Here is a 21,343-nt window from a genome sequence, read left to right on the forward strand (position 1 = left end):
AGAGTACAATGTTTTGGTCGTAACTGGTCGCAACTAAAGAAGCTAATAATGGAATATAATATTTTTTGAAGATATAAACCCCTTCTTAATATTACTCTTAATTTAAAAACAAACTATATTTAGTGACTAAATTAGACAATGTATCATAAAAATAGATTTGCTTGGGGTTCTATAACGATGGCTTTCATTGGTTTAATTTCAGATGAAAATACACTGAAAATAATTCCGACAAGAAAAAGTTTTTGTTAGAAAAACTTTTTTTCCTTAAGAGTGCCCAGCTTGCGATGTATGGACGGTTGGTAGGGAACATAATCACCTATCTTGAGACAAAATTTCATTTAAATAAAAAAGGGCGTTTTTTTGCAAATCGACTTTAAAATTTTTAAACTGATTTTTTTCAGTGTAGGGCTCAATTTGGATTGTTTCCGATATTTTCACTAGAAAGTTTGACTGATTTTGCGATGGTCACCCATACAACACTTTTTTGTGGGATGCGTCGTTTTTCTATTATATCGATTTGAAAACATTCGCAAAAAAATTTCAGCTCTTTTCAAAGGATAGTCTAGATTAAATTTGGAAAAACATTTTTGTTTTCATTTCGGATCATCTGGTGATTTTTCATTTCTCATTTTTCATTTCTTACTTCTTACTTTTCACTCCTCACTTCGCACTTCTCACGTCTCACTTTTCACTTCTCACTGCTCACATCGGCCCATAGGGGAAAGAAATGGTAGAAATGACGCTTAACTTTTAAAAAGAACATATGTCACCTTTTATTCATGAATTAATTGGTGTACTGCAATCAATGGCTATCATATTGGTCTGTTGATCGCAATATTAAAATTCATTCATGAAAATATCTTTCTTAGGTCATTTTGAATAAATAGACGAGAATTTTCAGGTTATACATTAAAACTTAAAATAGGTACTTTTAACTCATTAATGGGTTTCTATGTTTCTTTGTGAAGTTTTTTCTTCCGTGTAAGCTGTGTATTCTATGCTGTCAGTGTGCCGGTTTCGAATAAATTGTGTCTTGGGAGAACATAACCTAGAAAATCGATAGCTTATTTGTTACGAAATAATGATGTCTCATAACTCTTTGAATATTTACTATTTTTTGAGAAGTGCCATCATTATGAAACTCAATAGTGAACAAGAAGAAAACATTCCCCATCGAATGCAACTTGTTGTAGCAAAATCGATTCAAGTTTAGTACTAGAAAAATTGGCTAATGTTTCAATGTGCACACACATACGCACACACACACACGGACACACACACGGACAGACAGACATTTGCTCAGTTTGTCGAGCCGAATCGAATGGTATATAATACTATGGGTCTACAAGCGCTCTATAAAAAGTACGTTTTGGGAGTGAAATGAAAGCCTTTCTGGTACAACTTTGTTGTACGAGAAAGGCAAAAACATCAAATTGAGAAAATGAGGGACAAACATCAAGCCTATTTGTCTCATCTTGAAAATGACCGCATATGAGTCCCATTATCAAAGAAAAAGGGACTCATATGAGTTTCATAGCTAACGTCTTTCCCGAATGGGATGAAATACGATATAGGCTGTTTGAGCCTCACCTCCAGCACGGATTTTAAAAAAGACAGTCAAAGGTACAAACATGGTTTAAAATGACAATAACTTGGTTTATTTCACTTTATATAATAAAATATTACCATTTTCAACTGAGTTCATAACAATAGTGGTGATTGGAGTATTCAATACACATACAACTTTGACAAATAAAATAGCATGAACTATGGCATAATTCGTAGATGGATCTGCGAAGATAAAACTAGGGTGGGTGTACCAATAGTGGCCATAGTTATAACAAATAATACCAAATATTTTTGAAACTATATATAAAAGACATATAGGTAATGTTCATATGTGAACACAATGTGAAAACCGCATTAAAATTCGTGATAGTACCAAAATTGTTTAATACATAATAGCAACGCATGTACCAGTTGTGGCACTGGTCTTAATTTTGGTTCCTTCTTTAATTTGGAGGAGATTAATATAAAAAAAATAAAACTTCTCAAATCTCATCCACGATTCAAATCAAGCGCGAGGCAAACCTCACCCGACTCATGGCTCAGGGAATCGTCCATGATTCGACTCGCGATTTGCATCATTGCGTGATGTTTGCGTGTTCTTCTTTGTTAAATTCGTCGGAATAACTTTCTTTGCTTAAAACAATGGATAATAAATCCATACGTAAACATAAAATACGTTTCGATTGGATTTTGACACCTTTTGGAGCAAAATCATTTTTCAGCGAATGGGCGAAACGATGCGATTCTGCGTGAAAAACTCATGCCCGATGCTCTCCGTGCAGAATCGCAACCGAGTCAGCTCGCGCATGAGGCATCGGTAAGTGAGATTAGAGCATGATTCTACCAACACTGGTCATATGAATATGGTTCACTGATCATTAAACATATTGTGGTGATGTGATGTGCCCCTTGGTATATAATGCACTAGTGCGAGAACTGGTGCTATAGCCACGACTCGTACATCTACCCTATCTGCAATTTTCGTTGAATTCCCCAGAATCTACATTTGCGTGGAACCGAACTTCTACGTCCTTACAAGACATAGACACACTTTGGAAAATTACAAATAATAATTATTTACTTTCGAATGATCGACCGTTTAATGTTATTTCAACTTGAAACAGCTACGCAGTCTGTAAGGATTAAAACAAGATTTATATTTGTCCAACGTTTCCAACCCCCAACTGCGTAGCCGTTTTAAGTTGAAATAATAATTATTATAATTGTATGCACGCGCGTGTACGTGATCGCATTATTTAGTTAATAACAATTCCTAGCAACAATACTTTTGCAGATCCGATTGCTCTTAGTGGTTGAACCCTTTTACATATATTCGGATCATCGAATCCCTGGTATAACTTTTGCCTTCAGCCCTGTCTCATTTGGTACTTTCAAACTTTCAACGGACTTCGTACATGTCCTCCAGCGCCCAACAAATTGCTAACACAACCTTGATACCGTGATACTTGATTGATATAACCTAAACCAATCAATAAAGCCTATTCCAAGGCTCATGGGTGGGTTCGGACAGGTTTCCTGGCACTATTCCAAGGCACATTAGTGGGTTCGGACAGGTTTCGTTGCGGTATGTCAAACTTTATGATTTCACAAACCATGATCAATTGAGAATATTTCGAGGCACTTAGTATGTTTTGGACGCGTTCCACGGTATTCCAGCGACACTGCTCCTCAGTGTGAGGCTTTTACCCTGAAGTCTGTAGAGTCTTAGTGAAGAGTCTCATTACATTTGAAGTGGTATAATACTGCGAAGTATTATAGTTCATTCGTTTGACATACGTCGTAAGAGGTAATGGCTTCAGATTACAACAAAAGGTCTCAGGGGATCTAAATTCCTTGAAAACCGTGGAACCTGTCCCTCCCAGGAGTCTTGGAACACGCTATTTCTTTTCTTAAGTTTATATTTAAACAGATAACACTTAATCAACAATTTGACGCGACAATACACGATTTGAGTTCTGTGCGTGATCTCTCTTGTTTCGGACAGCAGAACGATCGCGCGGTCGGACAAATTATTGTGATCTGCATTGCGCGGCCGGTAATAAAATTAATCAGTTCAGTGCGTGATCTCTCTTGTTTCGGACAGCAGAACGATTGCGCGGTCGGACGAATTATGGTGTTCTGCATTGCGCGGCCGGTAATAAAATTTATCAGTTCTGTGCGTGATCTCTCTTGTTTCGGACAGCAGAACGATTTCGCGGTCGGACGAATTATGGTGTTCTGCATTGCGCGGCCGGTAATAAAATTTATCAGTTCTGTGCGTGATCTCTCTTGTTTCGGACAGCAGAACGATCGCGCGGTCGGACAAATTATTGTGATCTGCATTGCGCGGCCGGTAATAAAATTAATCAGTTCAGTGCGTGATCTCTCTTGTTTCGGACAGCAGAACGATTTCGCGGTCGGACGAATTATTGTGTTCTGCATTGCGCGGCCGGTAATAAAATTAATCAGTTCAGTGCGTGATCTCTCTTGTTTCGGAAAGCAGAACGATCGCGCGGTCGGCCGAATTATTGCGTTCTGCATTGCGCGGCCGGTAATAAAATTTATCAGTTCTGTGCGTGATCTCTCTTGTTTCGAATCGGGCTTGGTAGTCATATGGCTACTGCTTCTGCCTCATACGCAGGAGGTCGTGGGTTCAATCCCAGGTCCGTTCCATTCTCCTACTTTGTATATTTCTCTTTATTTCTCATGTTCTAGCAATCGCTAGAACTGGAAATGGACTTTTATACCGTTTCCATTACTATTCCTTATACCTTCAACTTGAGTATTCTAACAGTAATCTGCTAGAATTGGAAATGAACTATGGAGCTCGTTTCCTACATCCAATTAGAAAGAAATTCCATCATTTCCCAACTCCTACCTATCACATTGGCAGCTCGTTAACCAAGACGGACCTCTGCCTCTCCAACCTAACCCAGAAATTCCAACAAATTCCGCATGAACTCGTGGCAAGTGCAGAGGTATATTCGGCTTGCGGTGGGCGAGTGATTGCATCATCATTTCCTCCCCCTTCCCTACATTGACTTGCATTCTGACGTGGCAGGCGCCAGTATGACCTAACAAATGAGATCACCAGTACTTGTACATTGAAGATGTGTGCTAGTCCCAAGCAAACATCTGTTGGTTCCCTGTGCAAGAACAGCTGATCTGGTCATAATGGAGTAGCAACTACGAGCAGTCAATCAAGCTCAAGCTCAAGCTCAATTTGACGCCACAATACACGATTCGATGCCGCATCTCTCCATTCTCGAATGCGCCCCACGCTCGCCAAATCGTTTTGTACCTGGTTAGCCCACCTTGCTCGCTACGCTCCACACCGTCTCGTACCTGCCGGATCGGAAGCAAACACCATCTTTGCAGGGTTACTGTCCGGCATTATTTAAACATGCCCTGCCCATTGTACCCTTCCGGCTTTAGCTACCTTTTGGATACTGAGTTCGCCGTACAGCTGGGCGAGCTCGTGGTTCATCCTTCGCCGGCGCACATCGTCTTCTTGCACACCGCCAAAAATGGTCCGAGTGCTTGCAAGTCCTCCTCGAGCATCATTTTTCATGTCTGTAGAGGACTACCGGTCTTATCAGCGTTTTGTACATGACCGTAGTAGGCCCGACTTCCACAAATGATGCGCCTTCGTTTTCCTCGACTAACATTATTATCAGCCGTTAGCAAGGATCCAAGTAGATGAATTCTTTGTGTTTGTCTTTGATGTACTTTGTCTTCGACGCTTTCACCACCAGTCCAACTTTTGATGCTTCACGTTTCATGCGAGTGTACACTACAGTTCTGCCACCTTTGCAAATGTTCCGCTGACAATGTCCATGTCATCCGCGAAACAAATAAATCTACTGGATCTGTTGAAAATCGTACCCGGGCTGTTACATCCGGATCTCCGCATGACACCTTCTAACGCAATGGTGAACAACAGGCACGAACGAACTGGAGTGTTCGTCCGATATCTTCACACAATTTTGCACAGCATCCAACGTTGCTGGTAAGTCTGGTAAGCTTACCAGGGAGGCTGTTCTCGTCCATAATTTTCCATAGCTCTACGCGGTCTATACTGTCATATGCCGCCTTGAAATCAATAAACAGATGGTGCGTTTGGATCTGGTATTCACGCCATTTTTGAAGGATTTGCCGTACAGTAAAGATCTGGTCCGTTGTCGAGCGGCCGTCAACGAAGCAGGCTTGATAACTTCCCACGAACTTATTCACTAATGGTGACAGACGACGGAAGATGATCTGGGATATCACTTTATAGGCGGCATTAAGGATGGTGATCGCTCGAAAGTTCTCACACTCCAGCTTGTCGCCTTTCTTGTAGATGGGGCATATAACCACTTCGTCCAACTCCTCCGGTAGCTGTTCGGTTTCCCAGATTCTGACAATCAGTTTGTGCAGGCAACTGGCCAGCTTTTCCGGGCCCACCTTGATAAGCTCAGCTCTGATACCACCCTTACCAGCTGCTTTATTGGTCTTTAGCTGTTTGATGGCATCCTTAACTTCCCTTAACCCTCTCTTTCCCACGACTTTTTTCAAAGATTTCAATAGGAAGGAATTATCTAAGAAAAAAATTCTAGAACAAAAGTTGTTTGGCATAGCTTAAATTAGTGGAAAACGAAAAAAAAAGTTTTTGATTGTAAATCAATAGTTACTTGATTGTTTTCAATAGTTTCACTATTTTTACTCAAAATTGATTGTATTTGCAGTCTAATGAAACCATAAAGTTGTGCCAAATACTGCTTTTTGTTGTTGAAATAAATCGACGAATGTTGGAAGGTGCAAAATTTGATGGAGCTCTACAGCTACCATGGGAAAGAAAGGGTTAAGGTGAAGGGATGGTTGGCTTCCACCGCTGAACTGACGTAGTCATCTCCTCCGCTGCCTTGACTTGCACTGCCTGTACTCTCAGCGTCATTTAAATGTTCCTCGTAGTACTGATTTCACCTTTCGATCACCACTCGTTCTTCCGTCCATCCTTATCCCTGCAAATTTTGGCTCGCGGTACGAAGCTTTTGCGGGATGCTTTGAGCTTCTGATGTTTCTTGAAAACGGGACAGCTGTTCCATCTCCTCGCACTCCGCTTCTTCCAGGCGGTACTTTTTCTCCTGAAAAAGGCGGGTCTGCTGTCTCCGCTTCCGTCTATAACGTTCCACGTTCTGCCGGATACCTTGCTGCAGCGCGACCGCTCTCCTCCAGAGTCTGTCTGCACTCTTCGTCGAACCAATCGTTCCGTCGACTTCGTCCTAAATACCCGACGTTGTTCTCCGCTGCGTCGTTAATGGCTGGTTTAGCTGTATTCCAGCAGTCCTGAAGAGGGGCCTTATCGAGCTCACCCTCTTCCGGCAACGCTGCGCGTATGCAGTGGCAACTTCAGGTTGCTTCAGTTGCTCTCTAGTAGGGTGGTCTAACCGGTAGTACCGAAACCGGTAATACCGGTATTACCGGCCAATTTTGGGTACCGAAAATACCGGTATTAGAGACGGAAAATACCGGTATTTTCGGTATTTCAAATTTTGCTGTCAGTATAAAAAATCTCGAATAATTTTCACATATTTATATCAGTCCAACTGCCTGTAATCGCATATCTGTCCCATATAAACAGGAAATCCAGCATAGACGGGACAAATATACGGTTACAAGCAGTTAAGACTCATCGAGCAAAAAATACAACAATTAAATGCGCGCATGAGTAACTTTGCCAAGTAAGCATCATTGACGCTACAACAAAAATCCATCAACATCGTCATTAATCATACCTGTTGCTTCATTCTCTTAGCCATTTGTCAAACTGCAAATGACTTTTTATTCAATGAACATTGTTGATGTCGTCGAGAATTTTCCCGCAATGTATGAAATTGTGAAATGGGTATGAGCAGTAGTAGTTCTTTTCCAGAGATCAACGGTGAAAAATAAATTCTGCCAAAATGTGTCCGTTCTGAATTCGAAAAAGAATTTGAATTAGTGGCTGATGCTAAGGCACGCTGAAATAATTCAAGCCCTCGAACATGTTCATGTTGTTGTGGAACTACTGCTTTGTGAGTTCTGTACTGTATATGAAGCCGACGTGGCGTTCCAATTTACGTTGGAACTATTATCAAATCAAGCCACAGAAATTTTCGCCACTATTTCGATGCTTTTAAGGAATGAATCCAAGAGAGACGATCCAATTACGACGATTTTTTTGGTTGTTTGAACAATTCTGCCGTGAAGCAATTAATCAGAAACGATTTTGGCATTTTCTTTGCGACATCCAGAGTTACTTTGATTAAGCAATCATTCCTGATGCGATCGTTGAAACTGAGACAACGACCGTACCTGACGATCGGTACGAAGAAGATGCCTTTATGGATATTTTTCTGGTTTATCGTTTAAAGAACAACTTGTGAAGAGACTGTAGCAGAGCAAAACACTTGCGTTGCTGGTGACAAATACGTTGACGCCAGGATCCTTGCATACAATCCGTAAGGAATTCTCCTACTATGAATCGGAAGGGATTAAGGGCAAGTATTTGACACTGGTTTTCGACGGTCTTGGAATTATTCATCCTACTTCGGTTGAACCAGAGAGGGCATTCTCAGTAGTTGGCAACATTGCTAACAAAATCCAATGCGGATTGGGAGATGAGTCGCTCAGTATGTAATGTCTACTTAAGTTTCACTTTGCCCAGCTCAACAAGCAATGATTTTAACATTTGAAGCTTGTCAACAAATATTGTTTTGCATCCAAAAGTCCAATTCAAAAGTTTTTCTTTTACTACCTGAAATTTTCACAAAAACCGGTATTCTACCGGTATTACCGGTATTGACTCCATCAAATACCGAATACCGGTATTTGACAAAAATGGCCAATACCGACCACCCTACTCTCTAGGTCGTACTGCGGCGGTCGTCGTACCGAACATTGTTGATGACGGATAGTTTTGGGCGCAGTTTAAGTTTAACCATCACCAGATAGTGGTCAGAGTCGCTGTTAGTGTCACGATATGTCCTGACGTCGATAATGTCGGAGAAGTGCCATACATCAATCAGAAAGTGGTCGATTTGTGATTCTGTCTGCAGTGGTGATCTCCAGGTGTACCGATACGGAAGGCTGTGTTGGAAGTAGGTGCTGTGAAAGGCCATATTCTTGAAAGCGGAGAAATCAATTAGTCGTAGGCCGTTTCCGTTCGTCAGCCGGTGGGCGCTGAATTTTCTAATAGTCAGTCTACACTCCTCCTCTTGGCCAGCCTGAGCGTTCAAATCTCCTATGATGATTTTGACGTCGTGGCTTGGGCCGCTTTCGTACTCACGTTCCAGCTGCGCGTAGAATGCGTCCTTATCATCATCAGTGCTTCCGGAGTGTGGACTATGGACGTTAATTATGCTGAAGTTGAAGAACCGGCCTTTGATCCTCAACCTGCACATTCTCTCGTTGATCGGTCACCACCCGATCACGCGCCTTTGCATATCGCCCATCACTATGAAAGCTGTTTCCAGGTCGTGTGTGTTGCCGCAGCTCTGGTAGATGGTATGATTACCTCTAAACGTTCGCACCATTGATCCCTTCCAACAAACCTCCTGCAGCGCTACGATGCCGAATTCACGGTCCTTGAGCACATCGGCGAGTATGCATGTGCTCCTGATGAAGTTGAGAGATTTGCAGTTCCACGAACCGAGTTTCCAATCGCTAGTCCCTTTTCGTCACAGTGGTCTTCGCCGATGGTTCCGTTCCGTACTCTCTTGTTGATTGTTCGTTGCGTGAGTTTTTTTTAAAGGCTGGCTTGCAGGGCCTGACACCAAACCCCCTAAATTTCCGGTGGACCTTGGTACACAGTTTCACTTAGAGTCCCTCGCTGCCTCTCGGACGATGATCAGCCGCCCCTAACATGGAGAACAGACGCGGCTGTGAGCCGCTCCTAACATGGAGAACAGACGCTTAGTAAAATTTGCAGAGGACAAAACTAACGACCATAGTTCCCACCGTGGTTGATTACCTGATCTTCCCTAAGGTTGCTCGTATCCCGGCCAGCTTCACGAGGATGTAAGGATAGGATTTGCTGGGTAAGAGGCTAAAGACCGCGAGATGGGGTCTATTTTATTCCTTCAGGTACGCGAAGTACCAATGGTACGCTTTACCCAGCATTTGCCGTGCCGTGGCATTGTACTTGTCCTTTGATATCATGATGTTTGACTCACCAACAGATGAGTCGCAAGACTTTTAGTAAGGCCATTCGGTTGCCCCACTCGACTCCAAGATTCCTGAACCAGGTGGCCAATTGTAATTCTCTTTCCAGTTTTACAGACTAGAGACCTAACCGGTTCATTTGGTGGATAAATCGCCAAAGTCGGTTGTGAATCAAAGGAGTAATGATTTTTTTAATTTATTTTAGTCACTAAAAAGTATCTAGGGAGAATGAAGGTTAATTGACCCTCCCCCCAAGGTTGATGCGATGGGTGGGCTTACGCCATTTTAGCATTGGGGCAGGAGTGTCGTAGCGTAGTATCGTTGGTTGGTCCTTACATATCGCTATTGACACCTCGAGAATGCCTGTGGAGTGTAAGGGTGAGCACCCAAATAAGACTCACACGGGGCGAGTGACATTTGTAGAAGCTGCTTCGGCGGCAGGGTGCGAACATCGATTTGATGAGTCTGATAGTACTTTACGTGGACCAGAGTCATCAATACGTAGTAGAATGCTTACCTATTGATGATGTTAGTCTGCGTGGAACTGCTGTTGGATTCGTCCGATCGACGTTCGAGTTTTTGCCTACAGAAGGGTATGGGTCGTTTTGAGAAATTGGTATTGACCGAATAAAATTTTAAAACGATCTTTTTGAGCTTCTTTTGTTTGATGGGAATTGGAAATATGATTCAAACCCTATTCACTTATTCAAACTTTAAAACAGACATTCTCCATGTAAAGATAAGGTGAAGCGTTGGAATTACGGCATTTTCTCGACTTCTATGGACATAGGCAAGTTGTATTTGTCACCAATATACAAATGTTGAATGAATCCTAAGCTCTGAGACTTCAATGTCCCAGCTGTGTCATAGAATGTCAGCACTGAGAGAATGTTTATTTTTTTTTGATAACCGTAAATCATCTTCTTCAACAACTTCAAGAATAAATACATTCCTCATTATCGCAATTGAATCTGTTTTCTTACCTTCTTTCAATTGTTTGCTGTTTTTTCAGAGGTGGAGTAGCACTCTGCTTATCGCCACAGGGGCGCCGTAACGGCGAAGCATTAGTGCGGTTCGTTTCGCAGGAACACCGTGACATGGCGCTCAAACGACACAAGCATCACATTGGCAATCGGTACATTGAGGTACGTTGGTCCAAATCGATTGCACAGATTCCGTTTTTAAACTAAAGATTTGCAATGAAAATTTCTACTTACCAGGTGTACCGCGCATCCGGGGAAGACTTCCTAGCCGTCGCCGGCGGAGCATCGAATGAGGCGCAGGCGTTTCTCTCCAAAGGTGCTCAGGTCATCATTCGTATGCGAGGGCTTCCGTACGATTGCACCGCCAAACAAGTGGTAGGTTACGGCTAGTACTCCGCGTTTTGAAGGACAATTCTAATCGTTGTTTATTTTGTGTAGCTCGAATTCTTTGCCAATGGCGAAAACAGCTGCACCGTGCTGGACGGCTCCGATGGAATACTGTTCGTGAAAAAGCCGGATGGTCGGGCTACCGGCGATGCGTTTGTACTATTTTCGCAGGAAACTGATGCCCCGAAGGCGTTGTCCAAGCATCGAGAATCGATCGGACAGCGCTATATTGAGCTGTTCCGGTCAACGACAGCCGAGGTTCAGCAGGTGAGTTTAAAATACTTGTTTTGGAGGTTTTTTTAGAACTAACTTGTACTAAATTGAGATACTGTTTTAAAAATTGACATTGCTTAGAAGGAAGGTTTATGGTAAGAGAATCATTGAAGAGGATAAATGAGTCTTTTGATGGTGACATTTTTTTTTCTATAACAGGTACTGAACAGGTCGATGGATCCTAAGACGTACGAGCCGCCGCAGCCACCATTGATTGCTGCATTGCCACCAGTGCAGATGCCGTTGCTACCGCAGCATGTGATTACGAGTGGCACGGAGAAGAACTGCATTCGATTACGAGGGCTACCGTACGAGGCTAAGGTGGAACACATTTTACACTTCTTGGAGGACTTTGCTAAGCACATCGTCTACCAGGGAGTGCATCTAGTTTACAACGCACAGGTAGGTGTTGCTTGCATGTCTCTTTTTTATTGTGTTTGGGATACATTTCTAACATTTGGTTGATGGTAACAAAATGTTATTTTTGTGGTTATGTACAGGGTCAGTTTAACGGGGAAGCGTTCATCCAAATGGATTCGGAGACAGCCGCCTACCAGTCGGCCCAACAAAAGCACCACAAAAACATGATGTTCGGTAAAAAGCAGCGATATATTGAAGTGTTTCAGTGTTCTGGTGACGATATGAACATGGTCCTGAACGGTGGATTCCAGCAGCCGACGAATATCTCCAAGCCGCCGCTGTTATCACCCGGTATGTTACCATCTGCGCAACAGCCGCCAACACAAACTCAACAAGCACAAGCGCTGTCTCTGCTCCGTTATCCGTTCCACCTCCGCTAACACTGTCGATCCCCCTCCACTCCCCAAATGATAGCACAACAGCAAGCTCATTTTATAGCACAGCATAGTCTGATGGCTCGCCAAGCCGCCGCCGCTGCTGCAGCCGCCCAACAACAAGAGCAATACTTGTATCAACATCTTGCAATGCACCCAACCCACTCGACGGGTGCAAATTCTGCCGTGGTATCGCAAGCCCCGCCTACCTATGCAACGGCGACGACGATGACGCATCCAACTGGGAGCTACTCAATGACTCACACGCACGCTCCACCTCCTACTATGGCTAACATGAACCAAGGAGCTGGCGGTATTCCAAGTCACCTAGCAGCGGGCGGTGTTCATGCTGCCCAATATCCGCAGTTTGTGTTCATGCCACGGCATATGGTTGGCCCCGGCGGATTCCCTGTTGGTTTCATGCCACCAGGCATGAGTCCAATGCACTTTCCTGGAGCGGCCACCGCTGCTGCAGCAACCGGTGGCCTTGCCCAAACCGCAATTGCTACTCCAACCGGAATTGCACATCCCGGTACACTTAGCCACTCGGCCGCCGCTGCCAACGCTCAACAACAGCGTGCCGCTGCCTTGACGGCCAACGCCGCCAGTGCTATGCTCCCGACAAGCATTAAACGCTCCTACGACAATGCGTTTCGCAACGACCAATCCCAGCTAACAGCAACCACGGGCACGAAACGTGCTTTCCATGGCGGTAATCAGGCGGCTGCGGCAGCTGCTGCGACGGCGGCTCTCTATACGCCCTATTACCATCCCCACATATGAGGGCAGGGTGTTGCGTTACGTTAAATTACTTTTAGGGAAGCTGTTGTCTTTAATGATCAATTCAGTACAATTGTGCTAAAATATTACCAATTTATTTTTATAGTAACTTTTGCCTTTTTATTAAATTATGAAATCATTCCAATAGTTTATAGTTAGATACGCTGTAATATCTAAAAACGAATCATTCCATCCACTGCTTTTGATGCAGCTACTGTTATTTAGAACACAAAGTTGTTGACTACAAGACATTTAGAGCGCGGTTGTGATCAAACGCACCCAATCAAAGAAGACTCTCTTCCAATCAATAGACGCTACTAAAAGTACTTATTAGAAAAATGATTCATATACACTATTTCACATATATTGAAATAACTTTGTTTATATATTATTGAACTCTTTATATACACAAAACCATTCCATAAGCGAAAAAGTTGTGCTTACATGACATGAATCCCTTCCTTGTCCTCCCACCGTGATTTCCTTCTCCACTATCTGACTTGGTTTCCGGCAACTAGAAAACACAAAATGGAACAGTCTAATCCTACTACGAATTAACACCATCCTTGGGGGTTGTTTTAATTTCAATCCCTGCTACATGTGATCGAAACACTTACACCAACACAAATGGAACGTGTTTGAGGGTACTTCATATAATAGTAATGATTGCTGCTGTGTGTTTATGTAAAGGCGGTTTGCTGGGTCTCATCCTACCTTATAAAAATCCATTCAAATCAAAACACCGGGGGTGTCGGAATTATTATAGCTATTATCGTTATGTAATGTAATTTCGTTGTAAGGCGCCTGGATCCCCAGAGGGTGAGACATTATAGACTGGAGAAGGATTAATCGTGAATGAGCATTTGTGTGAGATGGTATACTGCAGCTCTTATCACTGATATTTTTTGCAATGTTAGGATTAGTACTTTCATTTATATGATTAAAATGCCTTGTTAGTGAATTCTAAAATCTAAGACTAAATCACTTAAGGACTAAGTTTTGAGTTTTGTTTTTAACCGTTACTGTTATCCCTTTTCCGTACACTGAATCAAACACACGCAATACATTCCACGACATACATCAAATTTAGTTTACAAGGATAACATTAGGTACTTAATTTTAGTACAACTATCTAAACATATTCCAATTAAAACAGCCACTGAAAAGAAAACGCACACCACGCATTTCGAGACATTGTGATTGTTTTCTTATTAACACTCAAAAGCATTAAATTGGTCATCAGAAAACTAATTAAGGTTACTTAATCGCATTTTTTTGTCTTTCCGAAGGAAACGCGCTTGTTAAACCATTGAAAGTGCGATTAAGTATCCTTTTCGGGTATATTGTCACATTGCTCTCGTTCTGTTGTAGATGAAATTCAGCCACTCAAAAGCTACATTCCTAATTCGTGCGATAAGGCCTCCTTGTCGTAACATTGCGCACACAAACTTACACTACAATTTACACTGTTGTTGTTGTTTGTTGTCTTCCTAAAAAAACAAAAGAAAAACGAAGTTTAATGTTTTAGTGTAAAGCTGACGGTGAAAAGGGCTTAACTGTGTCGGTTTGGATGGAACGCGATCAAAGCTGCGTGCAAATACGAAACTGGATTGTTCCGTTTTTTCTTTGAACCGTACTAAAAAGATGTAGTCCTACGTCATAACTACACTTATTTATGCAATCGTTGACGCACGCAGCTTGTCGTGTTTTCTTGGCTATGGAAAATGAAAAAAAGGTCAAACGAAGATTAAACTGTACTTTTTCTTATATAAGTGGAGATTTTTTGTTGTTTAGTATAGTTTTTCGTAATAATTAAATGTTGTAAAGGCAGAACGGGAAATTCGAACGCAAGAATGTGTGGTTGATGGGCCACTTTTTTAATTTGAAACTTTTATGGATTATCGTTTGTTTTTACTATCTGTCACTACTCCTATCACTATTCTATAACTTTACCATTCATATTCAAAATACATTTCTGTTTCTGAATTTAAGTTATGGCACCCGTCCGTGTATCGGTTGTGTTTGGGAGGCATGTTTAAATTAGTACAAAACACCGAAAAGGCTTCGTGTTTGAAATTTCGACTTTCTGTCTTCCCGGAAATGTAGAGGCAGCATCGATCACAGTTTTCAGAGCGCTAGAGGTCGAAAAAGGCAAACTAATGATATTGTTATGTCTGTTTTAAATTGAAGAGAACACCAATTTTATCTTTTTGCTCAGCTAAATAGTTCTGTTTATTTTTCTTATATTGTGTCCGTAAATAAGCTTAAAGATGTACCAAGTAGAATTAATATTTTTTCATCGATTTATTTTTCATATTTTATTAATAAGCGGAGAAACTTTAATACAATTAATATTATATAACAAAAATGAAACATCCATAATGTGGTTGCAGTTTATTTATACCCATCTGCTCTTCTGTCCTTTCTGTCGTGCATCGCTATTCGGTTAGGTCTGTTTATAAGCTTCTATTGGTTGAAAGACTAATGTTGGTTCACTTTAATTATTTTTGTAAAATTTATATTCGAAGTCAATGTTTCAAAAGTTATAGTCTTCTAAGATTACGGACTTTATTATAGCTTTATAACGTCTGTTCCGGGAATGGGTTGGAACGTTTTCGGATACTTTTTGAAGCACGCCGTTTTAGGTTAATGCGAGCTCAAAACTACAAGTTTATTTTAGATTTAGTTTAGATTTACAACTGCTAGTTTAAGTAGGTTACTTACATTGGTCTCCTAGTTCTAAATTCACTTTTAATTCTCAGGATGACAGTATAATATTAGAAGATAATATAACGTTATAATCTTGTCTAGCTCTGCCTTTTTCGTGTTGGTGAAGAATGGTTTGAGAAAGACGAACGGAAATTGAGATGACAAGCACTGACAGCTAGCCGACTATGACGTCTTGTTGAGAAGTGCAGGGATGTGCGCTATCGTGGGACAGTGGCGTAGTTTCGCCCCAACATCCCCCGACCCGTAATGCATCTCCAGCGATTTCGAAGGAGCTGCGTTACCTCCAACTCCATAATCGTTCGGCTTCATAATGTCCAAGATGGCAACCTTAGTCATCGGTCGTCGCAAAACTCCTGCTGAAGTATGCACCAGCACTTGTCGGCTTCGCCCATCTCGCCCTTTCACGACCGAAACAATCCTACCACGAAGCCATCCATTCCTGACGGATGCGTCAACGATAACAGCCAAATCTCCAACGTTTGGTTCCTTCGATTCACCGTACCACTTCGTTCTGTTGGCAATGGTAGGGAGATACTCCCGCACCCATCTACTCCAGAACTGGTCGATCAGATTCGTTGTCAATCGCCAATTAGTCCGGAGACACTCTGGACGATCCGGGATGGAAATAGGGGGTTGAGTAACACCCTGTGAGCTCAATAACAAAAAGTGGTTGGGCGTAAGCGCCTCCTGCGTTTCTGATTCCAGCGGTACATACGTTAATGGTCTTGAGTTGACTATCCCTTCCGCTTCGACTAGCAACGTGATAAAGGTTTCGTCATCCGGGTTTCTGGTAGTTGTTATAGATGAAAAGGCGATTTTAATGGATCTAACGAGCCTCTCCCACGACCCTCCCATGTGGGGAGCTGATGGTGGATTGAATATCCACTTGGAAGCCGCGTTGGTGAATATTGCAGACAACTGATGGTTTATCCCCTGGATTGTATGCTGCAACTCGCGGCTGGCACCGATGAAGTTGGTGCCGTTGTCGCTTCTAATCTCCAAAGGTGCTCCTCGTCGCACGATGAATCGCCGGATGGCCATCTTACACGCTTCAGTGGACAGAGAATGCACGACCTCTAAATGAACGGCACGAATGGTGAGGCATGTAAACAAAGCCACCCATCGCTTCGCCAGAGATCGTCCGACTTTGACTTGGATGGGACCGAAGTAGTCCAGCCCAACGAAACTGAATGGTCGAGTATATGGGCTAAGCCTCGCTTCAGGAAGCGGCGCTTCGCGGGGACATGATGGTTTTGCTTTAGAGACTCTACACTGCATACACGTTCTGGATAGATTCCGCACCAATGATCGGAGACAAGGAACGTGGAATCGTTGGCGGACCTCGTTGATAACAGTTTCGTGGTTACCGTGCAGATAGATTCGATGGTACCATTCGACGATCAGATTAGTGAGGCGATGTCCTTTCGGCAGAATTATGGGGAATTTTGTATCGTAGGGAACAAAGATTGCTCCGGATAACCTTGTATCCATTCGAACTACACCACGCTCGTCGAGGAATGGTGATAATTTGTAGAGCCGACTCGTTCGAATTTGTTTCCTCATCCGTCCTTCATTCGCTTTCCGGAGCTGGAGTATTTCGTCTGGAAACTCTGCTTGCTGCACCAATTGCCACAAAGAATTTTCTGCCATGTTGAGTTCATCGTATGTTATATGCGATGATTGCAACGGCTGTTTCGCCGCCTTACGCCGACAGTTGTCAATGAAGCGATGGACGTAAGCAACCGTTCGACGAAGTCTTTCAAACTTTGAAAAGCGATTCCAATCGATGACTATATCGTTTTGCTCCACCAGGTGGACGTGACAAGGCCTAGCTTCTGCATCCGTTGGTTCGAATTCAGCTTGTCTTGGCCAGGATTCTTCTGGCATCCACAGGAACTCCGGTCCTTGGAACCAACGGCTGTCGGCTTTCAAATTAGGTCCGTTTGCCCACTTTGTTGCATCATCTGCAACGTTCGTTTTGGATGGAACATACCTCCACTCTTCGGGGTTAGATTTAGAGAGAATCTCTCCTATTCGACAAGCGACGAATTGTCGATAGCGACGATGGTCGGAGTGAATCCAAGCGAGAACCGTTTTTGAGTCGGTCCAAAATACTCGCTGTGATATCGGCAAGTTATGGCTGTTACAGAGCGTTTTCGAAAGCCTACATCCTATCAGTGCCGCCTGTAGTTCGAGTCTCGGGATTGATAACGTTTTAAGAGGCGCTACCTTTGCCTTTCCCCCAATGAGGGCACATCGGACATTTCCTTTGATGGTGGCCCTGAAGTAGGCAACGCATGCATAGGCGGTTTCGCTACCATCGACAAAGATGTGTATCTGTAGATCCTCGATATCCGCTGTCGTCGCCTCTGGAAAATAGGCACGCGATATTCTCACCACTTCCAGTTCTTTGAACTTGGCCGTCCAGAGCTGCCACCGCTCCAGAATTGACTCGTCGATTGAATCATCCCATCCGGCTTTCGTGCGCCAAATATCCTGGATGATAATACGTCCGTGGATGAGGAAGTGCGAGAGAAGTCCCAGAGGGTCAAACTGGCTCATTACGCAGCGCAAGATGCTCCGCTTGGTTGGGTTTACCACACCCACGTCGATATCGCTGGAGAAAACGAAAGCATCCTCTCTCGCCATCCATTGCATGCCCAGCACACGTTCTATTTGGGGACCGCCATTGTCGACGATCTTCACGGTAGAAGAGTTGGTTTCCCGACCCGTCGGAGAACATTACTTGAATTGGAGAGCCAGTTCCGGATAGTAAATCCACCAAGCCGATGCACCAACAACTTCATCAACAACCCGGCACGCCTCTTCCTCGGTGTCAAAGCTTTGTAGATAGTCATCGACGTAATGTCGACGCTCGATCGCCTCTGCTGCACTCGGATATTTCTCCGCATGCTCGGCCGCGTTCAAGTTCTTCACAAATTGCGCCGAGCACGGAGAACTAGTCGAACCGAATGTTGCTACGTCGATAACGAAGGTCTTTAAAGAAGCTTCAGATTCACCGGGCCAAAGAAATAGCTGACTGTATCGATCCTCGCGTCGCATTTTTAGCTGATGGAACATTTCCATGATATCTCCTACCACGGCAATCTTCCGCTCCCGAAATCCATAGAGTATCTCTGGGAGTGGCTGCACTAAATCCGGTCCTTTAAGCAACATACTGTTCAGGGAGATACCGTTCACCATAGCTGCTGCGTCCCACACGATCCTGACCTTGTTGGGCTTTTTTGGGTTTCGTACTATTCCGACCGGAAGGTACCATATCTTTCGTGGATCAACTGCGGCCAATTCCTCCTTCGTAGCTTCGTGAATGTACCCCTTATGCTGGTACTGCACAATTTGACGCTGGACATTTTCAAACATCGCAGGATTCGCTTTGAAACGCTTCTCCAAACACCGTAGTCTTCGGACCGCCATGGCGTAGCTATCGGGAAATTCTACGTAGTCATAGCGCCATAGAAGCCCGGTCTCGAATCCGCCTTCGACTCTTCTAGTCGTCCTCTCGAGTATAGCCCTAGCTCGCTGATCATCATCCGATTCGGGACACCCATCCAATGAAACGCCTACGTTCTCAGCCGTGAAATACTGCTTCACTAGCTCGTGTAGATTGTCATCAGATTCGCAACCACAGACATGAATGTTACAGCTTGCAACATTCGTGCCGTTTGGCATTGATCCATAGATTGCCCATCCGAGACGGGTCTTCGCCGCTATTGGTTCACCCACACGACCTTCACGTATTTGTTGCGTGGCTGTGAGGTGGGTATTTTTCGCTCCTATTAGAATTCCTGGAGTTTTCATTTCGAAATCCACGACCGGCAACTTTCGCAAATGTTCAAAACGATTGGCTAGTTTTTTGTAGCAAAGCGTCTGAGCTGGTAACGCAAGCGAATCAACAGTTCTGACATCCTCCAGTGAGTACCGTTTGCCTTCTCCGATTCCAGAAATCTTCAACTCCACTTGGCGAGAGCCTTCTTCTTCTCGGCTGACGTTACCCGTCCAGGTTAGGCAGAGACGCATTTCAGTACCTTTCACCTCCAATTCGTCGGCTATGCTATTCTCGATGAGCGTGACAGACGAGCCTTCATCAATAAAAGCTAGCGTGTCAATACTACGTCCTTCGCTGAAGAGTCGCACCGGCAACATTCGGAACAACGTCGAGCTTTGCATATGATGAGCATTTACACCTTCAGACACTGGCGTACGCTGATTTGCTTCTTCCTTCTGGATCGTTGGTTTGCTTGCAGTCGTTGCCCTTCCTAACCCACCATGTAATAGTGAGTGATGACGCATTTGGCATCCTTGCACGTCACAGCGCGATGATGATCGACAAGGCTTTCGCCCATGCTTTCCGAGACAGATTCGACACAAATAATGACTATGGACAGCTTTCCATCGATCATCTCGATCCATTTTCTTGAAAACACCGCAATCCTTTACTCGGTGATCCGGATCCCCGCAAACCAAGCAAGTGATCGTCGAAGAAACATTCGAATACTCCACCTTTGGCTTCTCAGTGACCGGTGCACCGAACGAAGATACATGGGCATTCACAAACCCTTTCTGTTTCTCTTCCTTCTTGGGCTTGGCTCCCCTAGGATCCAACGTAAGAGTGACTTCGGCTGCAGCAGAAACAAGACTCGCCATGTACCGGCTGAACACTCGGAGATCTGCCACCAAAAACTGACGCTTGAATGTCACCCAGTCCAGTTTCAGATTCGCCGGCAGCTTATCCACAAGCTCTTGTAGTAGTACTGGGTTCGATAGATGTAGCACTTGCCCCGCCGCCTCCAGATGCTCACAGAAGTTCTGGACTGCCATACCAAATGCCACCACTGTGCACAAGTTTTCCGCCTTCGGTGCAGGGACTTCACGAACTCTCTGAAGCATGGCGTAAATTATTTGCTCCGGACGCCCGTACAGCAGTTGTAGCGTTTGCATCACTTGCGGCACCGATGCAGGTAACAATAGTCGGCTACGAACTGCTTCCAATGCACCCCCTCTGAGGCACCGCTGCAAACGACCAAGATTTTCCACGTCACTATATCCACACGCCTCCGTGGAGGTGTTAAAGGCACTAAAAAACACCGGCCACTCTTCTGGATTGCCACTAAACGACGGTAAATCTTTTGACATAACATGTCTTGCTGCCAGTTGACGAGACGTGGGTGCAGTGAAATCAAATTGCAAGGCAGGTGCACCATGAGCACCATGTATTGAACGCGGAATATATTGATCGGGTTGTTGAAAAGTCGATGGAAGGGAGATCGGGGTGTAGGAGGATTGTGCGTGTATTGTATTTGCTTGAGGATGAACTGGCCCTACGCCGCGGTTATCATATTGCGAATAAACTACCTGGCCTACTGGTACAATTTTACTTATGCTATTTGTTACCTGGTACGGATGGCTAACATTACTCGACTGCAGCGGCAGGCTTCCGAATCGCCCCACCGAACTGATGGTCGGCGGTAGGCACTGGGTGGAGCTGGTGATTCCTGTGTTGACCCAATTAGTTGTAGTTATCGGCGTCGAAGATCCAGGACGATTTGCTCCTTCTCCAGGTTGGAACTCGTGCATGAAACTGGTGGCTTGTCCCATTGTGTTCGTACTTGGTTGGCCTTGCTG

The 21,343-nt window shown here is 43.9% G+C and overlaps 2 protein-coding genes across 3 annotated transcripts in view; both read left to right on the forward strand.

The window, feature by feature from the left end:
* Window positions 1-21,343, forward strand: part of LOC134225937 (RNA-binding protein fusilli-like) — a 333,936-nt gene that overhangs the window by 291,328 nt on the left and 21,265 nt on the right. For both annotated transcript variants that reach the window (XM_062706383.1, XM_062706384.1), the window contains exons 9-13: window positions 10,766-10,898; window positions 10,974-11,111; window positions 11,175-11,390; window positions 11,556-11,798; window positions 11,897-12,107. In XM_062706383.1, coding sequence (XP_062562367.1) covers window positions 10,766-10,898; window positions 10,974-11,111; window positions 11,175-11,390; window positions 11,556-11,798; window positions 11,897-12,107 — 941 coding nt within the window. The remainder of the gene's footprint in view (window positions 1-10,765; window positions 10,899-10,973; window positions 11,112-11,174; window positions 11,391-11,555; window positions 11,799-11,896; window positions 12,108-21,343) is intronic.
* Window positions 12,189-15,343, forward strand: LOC134225939 (RNA-binding protein fusilli-like). The gene has a single exon (XM_062706392.1). It carries the CDS (start codon window positions 12,224-12,226, stop codon window positions 12,971-12,973), a length of 750 nt encoding a protein of 249 aa, XP_062562376.1. The 5' UTR covers window positions 12,189-12,223; the 3' UTR covers window positions 12,974-15,343.

Source organism: Armigeres subalbatus, chromosome 3 (assembly GCF_024139115.2).
Source record: "Armigeres subalbatus isolate Guangzhou_Male chromosome 3, GZ_Asu_2, whole genome shotgun sequence".
Lineage (NCBI taxonomy): Eukaryota > Metazoa > Arthropoda > Insecta > Diptera > Culicidae > Armigeres > Armigeres subalbatus.

What these genes read in the sequence shown, in the direction of transcription:
- LOC134225939 (XM_062706392.1), top strand. Translation starts at nt 12,224, where the DNA reads ATGATAGCACAACAGCAAGCTCATTTTATAGCACAGCATAGTCTGATG.